We start from the raw sequence: 22,781 nt of genomic DNA, 5'->3' as shown, positions 1-22,781 counted from the left end.
CAAGCTGACAATAAAATTACTTGTTACTACCCATTAAAAAAAATTATATTTATTAATTATTTAGTGAGATTCATATCTTATTATTTTATTAATTTTGTGAGATTCATCTTATAATTTAACAGTATTCTGAATTCCTACTATTACCCTTTTGTTATTTATGTTCCGATCGAGTGTACTACTATTATTGGATGAGTTTGGTTATATGAATAATGAAAATTGTGTCACACGGAGACAGAGCAGAGCAGTTTATATTTTCAATAAGGTTTAACTCGTTATAAAAAATTTGATTAAAAGAATGCTTTAAAAAAATATATAGGTTTTTAACACTTCTCGTTATAATTAAATTAAACTCATGTCATGTCATTTTCTAATGAGACATGCAATAACACGACTTGATTCAATGACAGGGATACTAGTGGATGGCACAACGTTTGAAGCCATAAAGAAAGTGGGGGACCCTATGACTGGGCCTGTCCACAGTGCAGTTCTGTGATCTTCTGAGAGGTAATAGAAGTTGTGTGTGTGCGTGTGTGTGTATATATATATATATATATATATATATATATATATATATATATATATATATATCCGAAAAGAGAAAGAAGTAAGACATTTTTTTTGATATAATTTAGAATAAATTGTTTTCATATCTTCTGAGCGCTTGTTATACTTAATCTTACTCTTTTTTTTTATCATACACAAAATTGTCTTATGTAGGTGTTCATTCAGTTATTTCTTTGATTCTTGCTTTCATTTTGGACCGTGCTGCTCATCATCACAGGTACAAATGTTTGTTACCAATGAATATTTTTATTACGTGTTCACTGCCATTAATGACAATTGATATATGCTATACAAATTGTGTTCATGATGAGTGAACCTTAGATTCCCGTTTGAGATTGGATGCAATGATTCTTGCGGACAGTTTGCATTAATCATTGTATTCAATCTTGAATTGTCCGTTTGGACAGTTTGGGGAGACTGATATTTTTATGGTAGATTCATGTGTTAAGGTTAAAATTATTTTGTTTAATTTGATAAAATTTTGGTAATGCATTTCTAGTTGTTCTCTGAGTGCATACTTGATTATCGGGAAATTAATTTCACCGATTTCATGTCGTGTACTTAGAGACCAATGCGAAATGCTGCCAAAATTTTGTCAAATTTAACAAAATAGAATTAACCCTGATGTATGAAGCTACCATAAAAGACGGTCTTGCCGAATGGGATAGGGCCACACCTTTAATAAAAAAGTGAGATTTTCATGCATCGAATAACTTTGAGAGTATGACCGAGTTATTACTTAGATGGATCGAAGTTGGATGAATGAAAGTCGCATCAGCCCAGAATATGAGGAAGGCGTCGAGCAATTCTTACAATTTGCTTCAGAAAGAGGTCAACCGGATGAAGATGGAAAATATTATTGTCCTTGCATCAATTGTTTGAATGGAAGACGACAAATACTGGATGACATACGAGAGCATCTGTTGTGTGATGGAATTAAGAGGAATTATACGACGTGGATATGGCATGGTGAAATGACAGACATGCAGAGTGGGCAACAATCCGAACCGTTTGATGTAGAAATGGGAGATCGCTTGGAGGATATGATTCGTGACCTTGGACAAGAGTCTTTTCAGCAAGCACATGCCCCTATGTATGATACATTACAAACTGATTCAAAGAAACCTTTGTATCCGGGGTGCAAGAATTCGTTGACGCTGTTGTCGGCAGTTTTAAGTCTGGTTAATATCAAAGCCAGATATGGGTGGAGTGACAAAAGCTTTAGTTCACTGCTTCAAGTAGTGCACGACATGCTTCCAGAGGAAAACACATTGCCTAAAAGTTACTATCAAGCAAAGAAAATATTGTGTCCTATGGGTATGGAGTATCAGAAGATTCATGCTTGCCCGAATGATTGCATATTATACAGACATCAATTTCAAGAAATGTCGAAATGCCCTAGGTGTGGGGTATCACGGTACAAACTCAAGGATGATGAGGAGTGTAGTAGTGATGAAAACTCAAACAAGGGCCCCCCAGCGAAGGTGTTGTGATATCTTCCGATCATTCCAAGGTTTAAGCGTATGTTTGCTAATGGAGACGACGCAAAAGACCTTACATGGCATGCAAATGAGAGAAACTGTGATGGAATGCTTCGTCATCCGGCTGATTCCTTGCAATGGAAGAAGATAGACCGTTTGTATCCGGATTTTGGCAAAGAGGCAAGAAATCTTAGGCTTGGACTAGCCACTGATGGAATGAATCCATATGGCAGTTTAAGCACGCAACACAGTTCGTGGCCAGTTTTGCTAGTGATTTACAATTTGCCTCCTTGGTTGTGTATGAAACGAAAATACATGATGTTGTCTATGATGATAACGGGCCCAAGACAGCCAGGAAATGACATCGATGTTTATCTCAATCCCTTGATTGAAGACCTTACAAAGTTGTGGGACGAAGGAGTTTTAGTGTTTGATGGGTTTCGAAATGAGACATTTAATTTACGTGCAATGCTTTTTTGTACCATTAATGATTTTCCAGCATATGGGAATTTGAGCGGTTACAGTGTTAAAGGCCATCGTGCATGCCCCATCTGTGAAGAAGACACAAGCTACATACAACTGAAACATGGAAGAAAAACAGTTTACACTAGGCATCGACGTTTTCTTAAACCTCATCATCCTTACCGACGATTGAAAAAAGCATTTAATGGAAGTCAAGAGCATGAAAATGCACCGGTACCGTTGACTGGTGACCAGATTTTCCAGCGGGTTCAACACCTAAATACAATATTTGGAAAGGTCCAAAAGAAAGACAAAAATAAGACTTGCATATGGAAGAAAAGGTCGATTTTGTTTGATCTTCCGTATTGGGTTGATCTAGATGTTAGACATTGTATTGATGTTATGCATGTGGAGAAAAATGTATGTGATAGTCTCATTGGGACGCTCCTTAACATTCACGGCAAGACAAAAGATGGTTTGAATACTCGTCAAGATCTAGCTGAGATGGGTATTCGAGCGTCGTTACATCCAAGGTCTGATGGTAGAAAAATATACTTGCCTCCAGCTTGTCATACTTTGTCCAGAAAGGAAAAGTTCAGTTTTTGTCAATGCCTACGACGGGTCAAAGTTCCACAAGGATACTCTTCAAATATTAAGAGCCTTGTGCATTTGAAGGATCTTAAGTTGGTAGGCTTAAAGTCTCATGATTGTCACGTCTTGATGCAACAATTGTTATCGGTGGCCATACGAGACATTTTGCCTAACAAAGTCAGGCTTGCCATAACTCGGCTGTGCTTTTTCTTCAATTCTATATGTAGCAAAGTTCTTGATCCTGTGAAGTTAGACGAACTGGAAAATGAGGCTGCTATTATATTGTGTGAGTTGGAGATGTATTTTCCGCCTGCATTCTTTGACATCATGGTTCACTTAATTATTCATCTAGTCAGAGAAATCAAATGTTGTGGTCCTGTTTATTTGCGGTGGATGTATCCAGTTGAGCGATACATGAAGATCTTAAAAGGGTATACCAAAAATCTACACCGTCCTGAAGCATCTATTGTTGAAAGGTACATTGCAGAAGAAGCCATTGAATTTTGTTCAGAGTACATTGAAAAAGCTAAACCTGTTGGGCTTCCCGAGTCTCGGCATGACGAAAGAGTAAGAGGTAAGGGTTCAAGAGGACTGCATGTCATCACTCCAAGTGTAGAAGATTTGCAACAAGCTCACTTGTATGTGTTGAATAATAGTAATGAAGTTTTGCCATACATAGTTCGTCATGAAAATTAAGTCAAACAAAGTAATCCAAAAATGTCGAAGAACTCAGTGTTGAAAAAACATAACAAGACTTTCCTAGATTGGTTTAAACACACAATCTTGGCTGATGATAATGCTTCTGAAATGTTGAGAAAGCTAGCAGATGGACCTAAAAGAAATGTTATAACTTGGCAAGGATATGATATAAACAAGTATTCCTTCTATACAAAAGCACAAGACCAAAAAAGTACAATGCAAAACAGTGGGGTTACCCTAAGGGCTGAATCTCAACACTTCGCTAGTGTACATGATGACAATCCTTGTGTAGCTTTCATCCCTTACTTTGGTTTCATTGAAGAAATTTGGGAGCTTAACTATGTCAAATTCACTGTCTGTGTTTTCAAATGTAAGTGGGTTGACAGTAATACCGGTGTGCGGACCGATGATGTGGGATTTACGTTGGTGGATCTTAACAAACTCGCATACCAGAATGATCCTTTCATTATGGCAGAACAAGCGAAACAAGTATTTTATGTCGAAGACCCTTGTGATCAAAGGTGGTCAGTGGTTTTACATGGAAAAACAATAGGTGTCAATGTTGAAGATGATTATTCATACATTGATACTTATGTTAGTCCTTTGTCCACACAATTGTCACCTAATGTCATCGGAAAAGAAACTGACGATGTTCATGCTAATCGTAATGATCACGATGAAGGAGAATTAATTAACATCGTCTAATGTAATTTTTTTTTATTTTGTACTTAATTTCAATTCATTTAATTACATTCATACGCATTTATTTTTTATAACATATTGAATTAATGTTTTTTTTTTCACAGCCAAATGGCTACACAGTCAAACTCTCCTCCGCCTCCTCCTCCTTCTACTGGTGTAGCATCGCATTCGTCGTCACCACCATTGAAGCGGACTAGAAAGGCCTCACGCCTAAGATTATTGGCGACTAGACCAGTTGGGGCAGAGAGACCCCTTGTCCATGTGGATCCTGTTACTGGCAAAGCAGACGGTCCCCACAGCAAGAAATTTAGAACATATTTAGGGATCGTTGCTCGTGATAAGGTGGATGTCACATACGAAAATTGGAAGCATGTCCCTATTACTCAGAAGGATTTGATATGGGAGGATATTCAGGTATCATGTATTATTTCATGTTCCATATTGTTTGTTAGCCAAATATTTGAATTTAGTATTAATAAAACCTAATTTACTCTTTGTTAGGCTGAATTTGATATCCCTGAAGCATCTGATTTAAGGACAAAAAAGAAAATACTTCAGACTGTGGGGGAGCGGTGGAGACAGTTTAAGTCTGATTTGACGTCGAAATGGGCACTTGCAGCTGACAAGGATAGTGTTGATGACACTGTATGCAAAATGTACGGCATTAGCAAGGAGAAATGGACCCAATTTTGCCAGAGCCGTAGAGACCCTTCATGGGAGGTAACTAATTTGGGATTTTCATTTTTTTAACTTTAAATGAACTTATTATAATACATTGTAATCATGAGTTTCATTAATGTTTCATTTTTACAGAATGTTCGAAAAAAAGCACAAGCTGTCCAAAAACAAAACACTGCCCCTCACGTGATGTCTCGTGGGGGTTATGAATATTTAGAAAAAAAGTTGATGGATGAGAAGAGAAAGAAAAAACTAGAGGAAGCAACTCAATCCGGAAGCACTGACACCGTCATTGATCCTCCATCTCCCATCAAACGACACGTGAAGTGGAAGCTAGCCCGCACCAAGAAAACTGGTGACATGACATCTGAAGCAGCAAAGGAAATTGCTGACAAGATTGTAAGTCACTTTCAATTCATAATTGTAATTATTTTTTTTATTGTGTGATTAAGTATAGAATAAATGTGTTCTTCACAGGATGCGCTTGAGGAGCAGGCCTCACAGGGTTCCTTTGTTACCCATGGACGTCATGATATACTGACTGCTGCCATTGGGCGACCAGAACACCCTGGTCGTGTGCGTGCTGTAGGAGCCGGTATAACCATCAAACAATACTTTGGATCAGCTTCAAGGACCTCCTCCATTGCTCCCGAATACCTGCAACAGTTGACGCAACAAATCAAGGACCAACTAGAGGATTCAATCACAGAAAAAGTCACTCGACGGCTAATGTTATCCCTCAGCCAAATGCAATCACAGGGACTCGCACTGCCTCCTGAACCTGATGTTGGTCCTTCAGCTGCTCGTGTCAGCACAAAGGAGAGTTGTGTTGATCCCTCAGGGAACGATCTAGACACCGGTGACTCATACAAATGTGGGTTGTATATTGAAGAATATCCTTCTCGCCTGGTTGCCCTGGGAAGAGTTTATGAGGGATCTACAACAATTCACAACATTCCTTTGCTGCATGATCAAGTTAAGGTTGGTGTTGAGGAGATTAGAGATGTAGATGCTCCCATTCCTGTACCCACTAAAGAGGTTAAGGTCGTGGGACAGGCTCTTAACACATTCCTTGCTTGGCCGACACATCTAGTCAAGCGTTTATCAGAACAGGTATTTTAGTGTCATTAAATGCTTATTTTTCCAATTAAAATGTTTACTGTGATTAAATTATGTCAATTAATTATGTTGGATAAACAGGGAGCTGTGAGACCCACGAAACCTACAGATAGGCCGGATGATGAGGTCGATGATCCGCTATATCTAATGACATTGACCATTCCACAGCTTTTTCTGAAGCCATTGCAGGTTATGTGGGATGCTACCTTGTTTGGCCTATTTAATGAAAACTTTCCCTTGTACATAAAGCATGAAGATCTGTCTGAAATTGCACATGGTGGTCAATGTCTCAGCATATCTGTTATACAGTTGTGGATTCTGTAAGTCAATTTAGATTATTGTTAGTTACCTAATTTATTGTTTTACCTTCATGCATAATTTACTTTGTGTTAACAATAATAGGCATATGACTGAGACAAGTATGCGAGCTGGGAATATCGATGTGTATGGATTCCTCGAGCCACAGTCTATCCAGAGATCTGGCCAATCACAATTTGAATCAGAAAATTACATTAAGAACTGGATGCAAAATTCACAACGAGATGTGTACCTAGGAGCCTACTTGAATGGGTAACTTAAACTCAACAAATGAATTTAAATAATGTATAATAGTATAATAACATATATTGGTCTCCACTGCAGTGCACATTGGCAAATGGTCGTCATTTTGCCTAAGGAAAATGTTGTCATTTGGTTTTGTTCGTTGCATAATAAGCCAGACAACTACCTCAAAGGCATAATTAATAGGTCAGTGTTGTTTTTTAATATATTTGCATTAGCATTAGTCAGGTAAATCAAAATTTCAAATGTACAATAAGAATCTATGTTTGTATTCAATAGTGCTTTGAAAGGACTTGACGATACTCAACAAAGTAAATCCAAGACTCCTGCTAGGTGGATTGTTGTTAAAGTAAGTTATTTAAACAATATGTTTTCACTTATATTTTAGTATTGTGTAGACTAATTTGTACTGAACGTTGCATATCTAAATTTCATAATGTATTTAGTGTAATAGACAAAAAGGAAGCACTGAGTGTGGGTATTACGTCATGCATTGGATGTCAACTATAATCTTAGGAAATTTCCAGAATAATTGGGAAATGGTAATTTTTAATTCACCAAATTTCATATTATTATGATTGCTAATATATTATTAACTTATGTTTTATTATATCATGCAGTATTTCACTGATCCTAGACCATTGGAACCAGAAAGATTGAAGGCGCTTCGCAACCAGTGGGCAAAGTACTATTTGAAAGTGAAAAATGAAACTTAGGATGTTTAGACAATCTTGTAATTGTAGTTTATATTTACTTACTTAATTTACAATTCATGTCTCAACATTAAATATGTTTTAAATTCATAGTAATTAGTAAATTTCTTATTGAATTTTCTGGTAAAAACTGTTTCAAAACAGAATGAAAATTATATGTTGTGTGGTCTGATTTTAAAATTTGCAGGTTATTTTTGGGATTTATTGAAAAAACAGACATCATGTTAAAAATAATTTTCTAAAACAACATCGGTCTTTAAAAAAACTGATGTGAAATGTTACTTACAACATCAGTTTTTTTAAAAACCGATGTTAAAAAATGTTGAGGTAAGTGACATTTAACATCAGTTTTTAAAAAAACTGATGTTGTAAGTAACATTTCACATCAGTTTTTTTAAAAACCGATGTGAAATGTCACCTACAACATCAGTTTTTTAAAAACCGATGTCAAATATCACATTTAACATCGGTTATTTTAAAAACCGATGTTACATGTCACTAACAACATCAGTTTTTTAAAAATCGATGTTGATTTATAGATTTATAACTTTTTTTTCTTCATAATTCATATCATATAACATCGCCTATTTAAATAACTAATGTTAAATATCACTTACAACATCAGATTTTTAAAAAACTGATGTGAAATGTTACTTACAACATCAGTTTTTAAAAAACCGATGTCACATGTCACATTTAACATTGGTTATTTAAAAAACCGATGTTAAATGTCACTTACAACATCAGTTTTTTAAAAAACCGATGTTAATTTATAGATTTATAATTTTTTTTTTCATAATTCGTATCATATAACATCGCTTATTTAAATAACCGATGTTGTATTTATTAGTTAACATCGGTTTTAAATAACCGATGTTAATGATACTACTTTCCACATCGGTACTTTCAACATCAATTAATAACCGATGTTGAAAGTCTTAAATAACCGATGTTAAAACCTTATTTTCTAGTAGTGATAGTTTGATTAAAAATAATATAGTTTGATTTACTATATATATATATATATATATATGTATATATATATACATATATATATATATATATATATATATGTTGTGTCATGCAAATATTATTTCTGTGTGATGCGTATATAAGTTATGAAGCATGATAAATTATTAAATGAGATTATAATATTGTTGTGAAGATTGAGTAGTGCAGAGTGAAATGTGTTAATTTGTGAGATACGTGTAAACATGATATAGTTGATTGTGACATAGTGAGATGTGAAATTGTGAACATGAGTTTTAGTTGTGAGTAAGTGTGTGGTTAACACTTGATGTGACATTACTTGTGTTGTGAGCTGTGAATTGTACAATAACCCGACCAGTGTTTATCTTGAGAAAAATATTGATGTGCAGTGTTAAAGGAAAAGTGTAGGTTTTCCATGTATGAACCAGTGTTAAATTGTAACGCAATTGTGTTGAATGTGTTCAAAACACGAGTGTGAGGTCGTGAGTATTGTATAAATTATGAGCAGTGTCTATAAATTGAATTTGTGATGAATTGTGGAATAACATGTTGCTTTGGGATTATAATATTGTTATTGAAATTTAGTACAAGTGCAAAGTTGAACATGTGTTAATTTGTGATATACATGTAAACATGTGATGGTAGATTGTGATATTATGAGATGTGAAATTGTGAACATGAGTTTTAGTTGTGAATAAGTATGTGGTTAACACTTGATATGACATTACTTGTGTCGTGAGCTGTGAATTGTACAATAACCCGACCAGTGTTTATCTTGAGAAAAGTGTTGATACGCAGTGTTAAAGGGAAAGTGTAGGTTTCCTATTTAGGAACCAGTATTAAATTGTATCGCAATTGTGTTGAACGTGTTTAAAACACGAGTGTAAGGTCGTGGGTATTGTATAATTCATGAGCAGTGTCTGCATGTAAAAATTGTTTTAGGGGTTGAACCTGAATCAGGGGGGAAAGACCCTAATGAACTCATTAAAGTGTAGGCCTTGGGGGTAAATACACCTGGTTTAAGTGATCTTTAAGCCTGTGCCAATCTCACATGGTTGGAGTATTCTCGCAAAACAGCGTAACCCTGATTGGTCTCCCTATGATTTTACTTAGTGAGAGTAATCTGACATACCCATTTTGTGGTGTGTCTTGTTATCTACTCCTAAGCGCCCCAGGGTGATTTTTCACTGACATGATACCACTGTGACACCTTCTACCCCGACATATATATAAATAAATAAAATATATTAGTAAACAAAATCACATGGGTAAAAGGTTCACATTCACTTCAATTACCAAATAAAACTCATTAAAAACATATTCGGCTCAAAATAAGACCGTCAAATTTACAAAAATATTTTGTTAAATCAGTGAGGTGAAATAAAATAAACTAACATCATAAAATTAATATAAAACCCTATACCCCAATGCCACATCCTATCAGAGCATTGTGTCTCGACGTCCTTCAGCACAAGGTTTCTTAAAGCAATTCACCTAGTCATCTGCTCCCCCAAACACAAAGTTCAAGATCATCACAAGATCCAAACATAAACAACACACAGGGAGTGAGTTATCACATTTCTAACTAATAGAGAAGCAAGACAACTATATATACATATCATATAAACCAAATAAAACTTACTTACACATAACTCACGTAATTCCGCCACTTTATCATTCAAAGTTCACTTTTCATCCATCAAACACACTTTTCAATCATCAATCACATTACACAAGAATCACACGCTCTGATCAAGACATAATAACACATCAATTTCATAATAAATAATTAGCAAGCGCATGAGACAGTTATGCTAAAACTCAAGCCTATATGCAATGTGGTACCATGTCAGTGAAAAACCACCCTGGGGCGCTTAGGAGTACATAACAAGACACACCATACAATGAATTTGTCATGTCACTCTCACTAAGTAAGATCATAAGGAGACCAGTCAAGGTCATGATGTTTTGCAAGAATGCTCCAACCATATGGGATCAACATAGGCTTAAAGGAGCACTCAAACCCGGTGACCCCCAAGGCCTACACTCCGAAGAGTCCGTCAGGGCATCTCCCTCCTGATTCAGGTCCAACCCCTAAAATCATTTTAGCACACAGACACTGCTAGTGAATTATATAATACCCACGACCTCACACTCGTGTCTTAAGCACATACAACATATTGCGCTACAATTTAACACTGGTTCCTAAATAGGAACGTACACTTTCTCTTTAACACTGGTTCCTAAATAGGAAACCTACACTTTCTCTTTAACACTGCACATTTACACTTTTCTCAAGATAACACTGGTCGGGTTATTGTACAATTCACAGCTTACAACACAAATAATGTCACATCAAAAGTTAATCACACACTTATTCACAACCAAAACTCATTCACAATTTCACATCTCATAATGTCACAATCCACCATCACATGTTTTCACGTATCTCATAATTCAACATCTGTTCTACTTTACACTTTTACTCAATCTCAATAACAATATTATAATCTCAAGGCAACATATCATTCCACAATTCATCACATATTTCATTTATAAGCACTGCTCATGAATTATACAATACCATGATCTCACACTCATGTTTCAAACATGTTTAACACAATTGCGCTACAATTTAACACTGGTTTCTAACTAGGAACCTACACTTTCTCTTTAACATTGCGCATAAACACTGGTTGGGTTATTGTATAATTCATAGCTCACGATATAATTAATGTAACATCAAGTGTTAACACATTCACTTATTCACAATCGAATATCATGTCCACACTTTAACATCTCATAACATCACATCAATCATCTCATAACATTCCCAATGATATTCATAAGGTACAACATACACATGTTCATGAAATTTAACCATAATATTCTCAAACTCCAACACTTAATAATTTTTGGAATCATATTATAACACTCTACAATATTATTTACATAAATTATTAATATAAATAGCTACCTCTATATCTATAAACTAGCATACATCATATTGAATCACAAATTTCAAAGTAAGCTTTCAATGCACAAATTCTAAATAATTATATGAAGACTTTGGTCAGTTTCAATTATGATATTAATTTTTTAAATTATATATAAAAACCTAAACAGCAAGAAAAAAAGAAAATACAAAATCAATATCTCTCTCTAAATTTCTCCTTACTTTATTTCATCAATTCATATTAATTAGAAAAAGTACTCGATTTATAGGGTTCACGCTCAACACAATAGCATATCAATTTTACAAAAATTGGTCTATCAAACATATATAATTCACTGTAATAATTATAAGGATAAAATGAAAATTGCAAAAACACCCCAAAACTCATTCCAATTGATATCTCTAAGGATCCCTACACATGTTCTCACTAATTCCCAATTGTAAATAATTCATCCCTTACCTCTAAGCGGGCTCACGTGTCTTCCAACAACGACAGCGGCATCTCTAGTTGTCCCCTGAGATTCCTCCAGTTTTTCCTCCGACTGCTCTGATAGAGTTCCCAAACGTCAGAGAGACGGAGAAGGGATTGAAACCTCCACTTGTACTGTCTTCATGCAATTCCTTTTTCTCCCTCCATGAACATTATCTCACAAATCACAACGGTGAAAGTGTGAGAAATTGAATTTCGAACAACATATCCAAATTTCATGAAAATCTAACGGTTAACGAAACCAAAATCGTAATTTTATTGAGACCGTTTTGGGTTTCTGCGGGAAAGAAAAAGGCTACAGGTATTTATCTCAGCTCAAACATGATATCAAAATTCACAACGGTGAGAATGCTCGGAATTGGGCTGCAAACGTAGTGCTCAAATTTCACGATGATCCAACGGTGAACGAGTCCAAGATCGTCGTTTTTCTGAGACAGGTTAGGTGGCTTGCGAAAAAAAATGAGATGGTTTTGGGAGAAGAGAGAAGAAACAAAATTGTGAGGCAGAGGAGGCTGAGGAGTCAGTCTGAAAACTGACCTAGTATGTTGCTATTTATAGCTAGGGGCATTTACGATCTATTATTTACTCTATTTATTTATTTATTATTTATTATTTTATAAAAACAAACTTTATTTTATTCTCTATCAAACAAATAAATAAAATATCCTTTTTATTTTCTCTCAAATCATTATTTTAATTAATAATTATATCTTCTTATTTATTTATTTATAAAATCTCATCATTTTTTTTAAAACTCTATTTATTTATAAATAAAAATTCTTTTTAACCTAGTTTACGAAAATTGAGATGTTACAACCACATTGCATACAGGTTTGAGTCTTAGCTTAACTATTGCATAACGCTTGCTAATTGTTTATTATGAAATTGATTTGTTATTATGTCTTGATCGGATCGTGTGATTCATGTGTAATGTAATTGATGATTGAAAAGTGAATTTTAAATGACAAAGTGGTGGAATTACGTGAGTTATGTTTAAGTAAGTTATATCTCATTTATATGATATGTATATCTAGTTGTTTTGTTTCTCTATTAGCTAGAAATGTGATAACTCACTCCCCGTGTGCTATTTGTGTTTGGATCCTGTGATGATCTCGAACCTTGTGTTCGTGGGAACAGATGATTAGGTGGATGACTATGAAGAATCTCATGCTAGAGGATATGGGAACACAATGCTCTGATAGGATGTGACATTGGGATATAGATTTCTATATTAATTGCATGAAATCTTGGACGGCCTTCTTTTGAGCCGAGATGATTTATTATTTATTTGGACAACTTTTATTTTGATGTTAGAAAAGTGAATATGAGCCTTTTATGCTTTTGAAAGGCTTGCATTTAAATGTGTTTTAAAAAAGAAATTTAATTAATTTTAGATTCTTGTTCCTTTTATTATTAGTACATATATGTATGGGGTAGAGGGTATCACAAGAGAAACGATAATGGTTTAGAATTTCCTGATCCTTCTATGATTCCAACAAGTAATGTTTTTCTCATATGCCTCCAAACTGATTTTAGCCATTTATGATTTTTTTGATAAATTTGGCTATGACTCTTTCTCTAATAAGTTAGGCAGCTTCCTTTTAGCATCAACAGAAGTAATATTGCAAAGTATTCAGAATTGCAAATCCTCACTAACTTTCGAATAATATTAGTTATGCTTGTTTATGATCATCCTATGAGCTCTAGTTAACTATTTTCAATAAGTTTCATAGTTAAGCTTATGAACAAGTTCTTATCTTTTATAAGAGTGTATTGAATACGTACTTAACTAAATTGTTTATCCAAATGCAGAATTAAGAGACTTTGAAACGTTTTGGCATTTGATTTCTAGCTTGAGAATTGAGATGGTGACATATTCAATCTACATCATGATCAAGACTAAGTAAATAAACACTCCGTGTGAAAGTTCTCAAATTCATTTTCTGGAGAACCTAACTGTACTTAAATGCATCAATAACATATGTAGGCACATATATCCAAATAATGACATTTAACCCTCAGAGAAGTCCTCTCAACAACATTTTCAAACCGTGTGAAGTGGAATCAATGTCCTTTCATCACAAAAGATTTCTCCCTAGTACATAAAGAATTGTGTCCCATGAATATCCATTTACTTGCAGAAGAATATGAATATGCAAGGAATCCAAATTATAGATCCTATGATCAACATGAGAAGTTCCTTTCGCAAATATAAACTTAAACATAAATTTGAACAGCAACTATCAAAACAAGATTGGAAAGTAGGTCTATCCAATACATTGACTCAGAAAAATTTTACGTGGCAGAAGTGTAACTAAAGCTTGTATTATCCTCTTACCTCCTCTGGCATTAAAGGACAAGCCGGCTGTTTAGTCTTGTCTAAGCTGGGTTTACAGAGAGCTTCCCCCAGACAGTCCCATGGTTCATCATAAAATAAAAATTGTGTTGAATGAGTTCAATAGGTACATCCTTGCAAAGAATTAAAAAACAGCGAAGATATCATGAAAAGCTGAGAAGGTTTCATTCAATTAGAGGGATTGACTCATCATGTACCTTGAAGAATTCAGCACAACCATGATATGATAGAGCATCTCAAGTCATGCAAGGATCAATGGCAATAATAGGGTGACAAGGAGATTGAAACCTATTGTTATTCCAGGAGTTATATAGAAACCAAAGGCAGAAGAACAAACAACTTGACAAATGGGTGACAAAATGAAGTTCTCTTGCCTCTGCAAAATCTTAGCAGCAAGATCCAGGACTTCCTATTGGAACCGAAGGGTGTGAAAAGCTACTGGATATCTAAGTCTCTGATATTCTTCACACTAAGGTGGAAGAAATAGCCTAAAAGGACAAGGAAGAACCCATAGTAAAAGTGGCTTATACAATAATATAAAAGAAACTAGATAATAAAATTAGCCATGTCAGTTCATTAGGCAGATTAGAATTGAACTTTCATTTCGCATTTGACAAACAACATTAATGAAACAACAACATAAACTCCTACTATTTTAAGCAGTACAATATTTTACACCAAGATAAAATGGAAAATTACAACAACAATAAATGCCTTATTCCACAAAGTGAGATCGGCTGTATGGATCACGTGATGCCATTAGACTCTGTTAGAAACCAAATCCTTAGAGATGTTATTTGCCATTAGATCCTTCTTCGCCACTTCCTTCAGTGTCCTTCTCGGTTTTCCTCTCTCCCTTTTCACAGGACTAAAAGCCATGCGAAGATGGAAAGCTAACCAGAATAATATCCTCTGGGATTCAGGTTAGAGTGCAATGGATCAAGAACCCTTATAGGACCCCCACAGTCTTCTGCATGAAGGACTCTGCGACACAAGTTAATTTATTAGCTCAGATTATATATGAAATAGAGAATTAAAAAGTAAACACACAAAAACAAAGTTCGCAAGCTCGTTAATTAATTACTACAAATGCTAAGAAGCTAAATTGAATATTGAACAAAAGTCTAAGATTTTTTTTTTCATATGGTACCAGCATACTATTATTACATTTGTTGATTAATGTGGGTTCTCAAAGATGGATTTCGATGATAAGATAGTGATTGAGATTTTAGAAACTAATACCTAGTTAAGTATATTTGGATTGAAAAAAAGATTTGAAAGAAAAGGAGAATCTTCTTAGATTATCTTATAACTATGTATCACTACTATCGAAGTGTGTTTGAATTGGTGTTGGGGATAAAAGTAAACTTCTTAAAAAGTAGTTTTAGAGCTATAGGGTCTCAAGTAGGGTGGTTGAAAGTCATGCGCACTTGCTTAATTGTTGGGTGCTCACAATACCTTTTGTCTATCTAGACATGCATACTGGGACAAATCCTAGAAAAGAATATATATGGTCACCTATCATGCAAAAGTTTTCTAAGAAGTTGGCACTTTGGAAACACAAGTTCATTTCCTTGGGGTATAGAGTATGTTTATTGAACTTTGTTTTATCCTCTTTATCTCTTTTTTTTCTTGTCTTTCTTCAAAAATTCCCAAGGTAGTGCGTAGAAAACTTATGGAGATCCAAAGGAAATTTTTGTGGGGGGAGGATTGGAAAATAAAAAATAACATGGGTTAGGAAGGAGGATCTTTGTAAAAGTAAGGTGAGTGGGGTATTAGGAGTGAAAAACATATATCATTTTAACGAGACTTTGTAGGGATAATGGAGATGGAATTTATTCCATCAAGAAGGGGGTTATAGTGTGATGTATTAGACTCCAAGTATGGGGGTGGAAACTTATTTTGAGTGAGGAAGAATTTTCTTGGAAATCTTGGCGATGAAGAGATTAAAAGAGAGTGTGTGGACGAAATACGTAGAGTGTTGGTTTGTTTAAGTGAAAATTAGGGTTTGGGGATAAAGTGAGGTTTTGGCTTGATGAGTTTTTCGATTTAAGAAAAACTGTATTACTAAAAACGTGAACCAAAAACTAATTTTTATGAGGGGTAAAAATCAAGAAAACAATTATTAAAGAATAAACATAAAATAAGAATCACAAACATATTTTAGTCCATAATTTATTTATATTTATATTGGTGAGCAATAAACAATAATAAATTGATATAAACATATTATAACAGAATAAGAGGTGTTAAATACTTTACCTTTCATGGCTGAATTTGGAATTTCCTTTTCATTGTAACCCAAAAGATAATGATTGTTACATATATCCAATCATTTATGTGGTTAAAGAACTGGAAATAGGCATGTCTCCATGAACTTTTTATAATTAAAGTTCCACAAACACCACAAAATCCAGCACTAAATCCCAACCCAAGACTGATGTAAAACCCAATGTCTACAAGTTCATGCTCATCTTCATTGCTGTCACTTTTATCAATTATTCCATATGGTGGGACCACATCCTCTGAGCATAGGTTTGTAAGTGGTGGGCCACAAAGCCCAATGTTCCCTGCATATGAAGCGGCAGTAAAACTTTGTAGTTGAGTGCTTACTGTAATTTTTCCAGATAAGTTATTGAAAGACAAGTTCATATAACTGAGAAAACTCAAATTTGAAAAACTTTTTGGCATTCGACCATGGAGATGGTTTCTGGACAAGTCAAAGGTTTCCAGCATTTTCATGTGACCAATGTCGTTCGGAATGAATCCTGTGAGATTATTTCCAGAAAGATTTAAGCCAATTAATGCCACAAGTTTTGTTATACTTTGGGGTATCCCTCCAGTTAAGTGGTTATCAGAAAGATCAATGATTGTCATAAGCCCAAGATTCTTCCAGAATTCTCTGTTTTGTCCTTTCCATGCTAACATTACTGTTATTTCAATAGAAGGTAGACTTGATGTATCATCGGAATATCCATCTCTGAAATATAAAATAAAGCTTCTTTGAAACTCCATATTTGACAAAGCAGCTATGCGGCTGAGGCATTGTGGTATTTCCCCTGTAATATTATTTGTAGAGAGATCCAATACTTGAAGAAATAATAGATTACATAGACTTGTGGGTATGGTTCCTTGGATCTTGTTACCTCGTAGACTAAAAACAATTAAATCAAGCAAGTTGTGGCCGACCCATGTTGGTAATGTTCCTTCAATTATGTTATCTCCAAAATCAATGACTTTTAAGCTTTTACAAAGGGTCAAAGATGGAATTTTGCCAGAGAAGTTGTTGTTATTTAAATGCATTGACTTAATTTTTCGTAAAGTACCAAATGACTTGGGTATTCTCCCTGATAAGTTATTGTTTTCCAAATTCAAAACTTCCAAACTTTTAAATTTCTCCCAACAATCCGGAAGTGACCCTGCTAGTATGTTACCAGACAGGTCAAGAAAAGCTAAAGATACTGGCGATATTGCACAAAGGGAAGATAAAGACCCTGAGAACATATTATTTGAGAGAAGTAGAACATATAAATTGGAAGAAAAAATTGGTAGTGAACCAGACAAATTGTTGAAACTAAAATCCAATATATTATTTCTATCCCTTGTATGCTCTGTTTTTATACTCTCTGATGATTTTGGTAAGACTCCACTAAGTTTATTATGTGAAACATTTAAGTATGACAAAGTTGAAGAGATGTTCCAAAACCATTTAGGAAATGAATCTTTGATACCAGTATTAGAGAGTTGCAGCACCCTTAGTTTTCTTTGATATTTGAGCCACGTTGGGAATTGAGGTCCCAAAATGCACGATGATGCAGATAACCACCCCAATTGGAAAGGTGGAACCCAATTTGGATCCAAGTTAAATGAAAGTGAATTTCGACTTACATCCAATGTCTTCAATCTTGACAGGCCTGACAGATGCGCTTCACTAATGCTACCATTCAACTTATTCGAACATAGATACAAGTGCGTCAGATTAGAAAGTTGTCCAATAGTATATGGAATTGGCCCACTCAATTGATTATGGGAAACATCCAAATCTTCAAGACTCCGCAAATGATCAAATGATATTGATAACTGCCCAACAACATTGGTATATTCAAGCGATAGTCTCTTCAAGGATGAAAACCATGAAAAATCCGGAAGTGGCCCACTACTAAATGGGTTGTGGCTTAGATCCAACTCCTCTAAATCATGTTGTGCAGAACATGATTCTGGTAAGTAGTCACTGAGTTGGCCAGATAATTTGTTGTGACTCAGGGACAACCTCTTTACTTGACACAGAGTGATGTTTGCAAATCCATCTGGAACACTATGCAAAGAATTGTGAGAGAGATCCAGAGATGTGAACACTTTGCTAACATTAAGCACCCATGATAGAATTGAAGAGTCTAATTCATTTGAGGTAAAACTGATGATTTGGAGAGAAGTGGAAGAATTCAAGTGGGAAATAGATTTAGGATTGACTTGAGGTAGCCTACAAACATCTAAATAAAGCTCCAAAAGAGAAGGGATTCTACTTATTGATGATGGCCAATCAACAACTCTACTTAGATTGACATTTGAGAGACCAAGGTATCTCAAATTAGAAAGGTGAGAAAGCCATTCAAGGCCATTTGCAACCAAATTATTATTATCCCGAAGATCAAGATTTTGCAAATTAGAAAGGTTTGCCAGAGTACGAGGAACAGAACCAACAAATTCATTCCCTGGAAGTTTCAACTCTATCAATTGAGTAAGTGAACCAATGCACTTTGGAATCTCTCCTTGTAAATCATTAAAACTGACATCTAAGAAAGTGAGATGCTGCAGTTCACATATTGAAGAATCTATCTTACCTTCCAATTGTGCAGAATAATCAGAAAATTGGAGATCCAATCTGTTTACCCGGCCAGTTAAATTATTGCATGAAATTCCTTTCCATTTGCAACAGTCTTCACCGCTCCACGAAGATAGAATGTGACTTCCATCAACAAAACCATGTTTTAACTTGAGAAGCGCTTGGTTGTCTGTCTCCACGCACTTGTTCATATTGGAACTTCTAACACATAAAGAGATACATAAAACGGTCAGCACACAGAAGAGACTGAACCTACAATTAAACATGGTGATCAACTCAAAATTTCGAAGAAAATGTAAGGGGATGTGTCAATTGAATTTTGAAGTGAAGTTAGGACAATTTATAGACAACAATTAAAAGAAACTAACATGAAAGTCCATGAAAAATGTTTAGTTACATGACATCACTATTTTTGTTTATTGCGATTTTAGTTTGTTATTATATTGAATTATTGATGATGGTACGTGTATAATATTAAATCAATGAAAATCGTCCCTTGTATATATTAATGCTACCCGATTGATCACTATAACTTTAAGTAAGCTAAACATAATTTAGCTGAGGGGCAATAAAACAATATGATTTAGCCGTATCCTTTCAGTCATTAGGCTTTTTATTTGTTGTCTTTGTCAGCTTCGGTATCCGTAATGTAAACAAAAATTGTTTTGCTTCTGAAGTTGATTCACTTTAAGAGTTTGCATTGCGTGTCACAAGGTAAAGCCTAAAATATAATTTTGCCTTAGAACAAATCTTTTAAGACAGTTGGCAAAATAAAATCATTCTTGCGTACATCAATGAAGTTTTCTATTCCTGGATATCTAAGAGTGCGTTTAAATACATAATTTTAATTAAGGAAAGTAATTTATCAGAGAATTTAAATTTTTTTAATCTAAAATTCATTATTTGGATGTTTTTTATGAAAAATTTAAATTTTTAGAATTTTAAAACAAATTTTAAACAATAAAAATGTGAAATTTTAATTTCCTTCTAAAAGGTGAGAAATTAAAATTTTCTTCTTGATAGAAAGAACTTTTCAAAACGTTCACTTATTTTCTTTGTAACCTCCATCCTCTCTTCGACCTGAAAATTTCCGAAATCTTGTTCTCGAACTTGTAACTCTTCCCTCAAGCCGATGATACTCTTTTTCAAGAAACACCGTCTGAACTCACGGAGCGTCGATCAGGTATGGGCATAAGGGAATACGTAGAACTACACCCACTAGTTAGGGGAGTAGTCATCGCTATCCGTCACGTGGTAGAGGTGCTCGCCAATGAGGAGGGTCTGGGTCATGCCTTGCATCGTTAACTGAATGTTGTGGTTGGGTGCGGTGATGTACGCCGCCATGTCCCGGTTTCTCTGCGACTCCTTATGCCACGTCAATGTTCTTTTCTTTGGAAGCACACCAATCATATTTTCTCTTCTCTTTGCATTCATTTTCTTTCACCTTGGCAATTTTAATTTTTTTTATCCAAACACAAAATTTTAAGAATAAAAGAATTTCAATTGAAGTATTTAAAATTCTTAGTATTTAAAATTTCTCAAAATTTTTAATTCTCTCTTCCAAAAATTCTTACGCAGAATCAAATTAGACAAACAAACTGAAAAATTCTAAAATATTTTTTAATAAATAAATTTAAACATATCGATCCTATGCTATTTATAATGTTTTATGAGGAGTACAACATCAATATTGTTTTTCTAGTAGCATAAAAGTCAACGAAAAATGGTTACTTGCGTCAGTGTTTGGTTTATTTTGATTTAAATTAGTTTATTATTACATTGATGATTGTACGTGTCTAATATTAAACCAATAAAAATCGTCCCTTGTATCAATTGTACACGATTACTATCGCTTCAAAACTTAATTTAGCTGAGGGGCGAGACTTGTGTGCAATAAAATAATGTGATTCAGTTGCATACTTTCAGTCATTACGGGTTTTAGTTTATTTGTTGTCTTAGTTGGCTGCGAGATGGATGGTCAAAGCACATACAATATCTACAAACGTAAAACATATCAATAGTCAGGTGTAATAGAATATCAATATGGTCAAGGAAAAAACTTGAATTTTGCCTTTGAAGTTATATAGAATTTCACTTGTGTTGGGGTGTAAGTGAAATTTTAAAGTATTGGGATGAAATGCAATGAAATGAAAGAACATGATGCTCAGGTTATGTTTGGATGATCATAGAAAAGAATTTAAATTGATTTGATTCAACGACAAATTAAAAAGGCAGAACCTAGAAGATCAAGACTATCTCTAAAGATAAGTTATTAAAGTCATATATTCCTCCTAAAGTGTAAAGAAAGGATCACCAAATGTATGTGGTTTCGATTAAGTATACAAAGATAATTATTAACGATTTTCTTACAAGGAGCGCAAAAATGTAGGTGTTAATATCATATATAATTAATTTGAATAAATTGTACAGTTGTACGAACCTTATAAAACAACTGTTGAGTCGAATTAAAATATATATAGACACAATGGTAGACACTTTCCTTAACGTGTTGGTGATAACGTTTTTGTGTGATCTTCGTAATTAGGGAGAAACAATTTAGACAAACACTAAAAATTTAGAAAGTTGTTTATTTTATTAAAATATTTTTAAAAAAATAAATTTAAACAAATTGATCCTATACTATGCTATTTATAATGTTTTATCAGGAGTACAACATCAATGTTTTTTTTTCTAGTATCAATTGAACTTGCGTCAGTGTTTGGTTTAAGTAGATTTTAATTAGTTTTGTTATTACATTGATGACCATATGTGTATAATATTAAACTAATAAAAATCGTCCCTTGTATCAATTGAACTCCATCACTATCGCTTCAAAACTTAATTTAGCTGAAGGGCAAGACTTGTGTGCAATAAAATAATGTGATTTAGTTGTATACTTGCAGTCATTACGCGTTATATTTGTTGTCTTAGTCTGCTGCGAGATGGATGGTCAAAGCACATACAATATCTATAAACGTAAAACATATCAATACTAAGGTGTAATAGAATATCAATATGGTCAAGGAGAAAACTTCAATTTTGCCTTTGAAGTTATATATATTTCCACTTGTGTTGAGGTGTAAGTAAAATAAATTTATGTACTAGGATCAACTGGAATGAAAGAACGTGATGCCGAGGATATGTTTGAATGGTCATAGAAATGGTTTAAATTGATTTTGTTCCATGATAAATCAAGAAGGTAGAACTTAGAAGGTGAAAATTATCTCTGAAGACTAGTTATTAAAGTCATACATTTCTCAAAAAATGTAAAGAAAGGATTATCGAAGACATGTTGCATCGATCAAGTATACAAAGACAGTTACGGATGATTTTCTCACAAGGAGAGCAAAGATGCAGGTGTCAATATCAGATAATTTGAATAAGTTGTACAATTGTACGAATTTTGTAAATCGACCGTTGAGTTCAATTTAACTATAAATAGACACACCGCTAGACATTTTTCTAGTGTAAAATTCTTTGTGATCTTTGTAATTAGGGAGAAGCAGTTTAAACAAATACCCTAAAAAATTTAAAAAAATTAATTGTTTTATTAGAATAATTATTTTTTTAACAAAT

General features: G+C 34.2%; 1 protein-coding gene and 1 long non-coding RNA gene across 5 annotated transcripts; one reads left to right on the top strand and one right to left on the bottom strand.

Annotated features, from left to right (window-relative positions):
- The first annotated feature begins 7,340 nt into the window (after window positions 1–7,340).
- LOC114419767 lies at window positions 7,341–7,700 on the top strand. Its single transcript, XR_003668292.1, has 2 exons — window positions 7,341–7,399; window positions 7,478–7,700. It is a non-coding gene; the product is annotated as an uncharacterized LOC114419767 (long non-coding RNA).
- A 7,213-nt stretch (window positions 7,701–14,913) lies between these two features.
- On the bottom strand, window positions 14,914–19,541 carry LOC114419766 (receptor-like protein EIX1). Of its 4 annotated transcripts, none has more exons than XM_028385545.1 (3): window positions 18,094–19,541; window positions 16,625–16,932; window positions 14,914–15,346 (listed from the first exon to the last, which is right to left on the bottom strand). In XM_028385545.1, the coding sequence occupies exons 1-2, from the start codon at window positions 19,469–19,471 to the stop codon at window positions 16,628–16,630; spliced, it is 1,683 nt and encodes a 560-aa protein (XP_028241346.1). In that variant the 5' UTR covers window positions 19,472–19,541; the 3' UTR covers window positions 14,914–15,346; window positions 16,625–16,627. The 4 variants fall into 4 exon arrangements, with proteins under 4 accessions (XP_028241346.1, XP_028241345.1, XP_028241344.1 ...); XM_028385544.1 differs by having other exon boundaries at window positions 16,625–18,669; window positions 19,204–19,541; XM_028385543.1 differs by having other exon boundaries at window positions 16,625–19,541.
- Between the last annotated feature and the right edge of the window lie 3,240 nt (window positions 19,542–22,781).

The sequence above is a fragment of the Glycine soja genome, chromosome 7 (genome assembly GCF_004193775.1).
Source record: "Glycine soja cultivar W05 chromosome 7, ASM419377v2, whole genome shotgun sequence".
Classification (NCBI taxonomy): domain Eukaryota; kingdom Viridiplantae; phylum Streptophyta; class Magnoliopsida; order Fabales; family Fabaceae; genus Glycine; species Glycine soja.
Note: the sequence above shows the minus strand (reverse complement) of the source record. Positions and strands in the feature narration are given on the sequence as shown.

Bases quoted from the DNA above. Each gene is read 5' to 3' on its own strand.
- LOC114419766 (XM_028385543.1), bottom strand. From the start codon at position 19,471: ATGTTTAATTGTAGGTTCAGTCTCTTCTGTGTGCTGACCGTTTTATGT.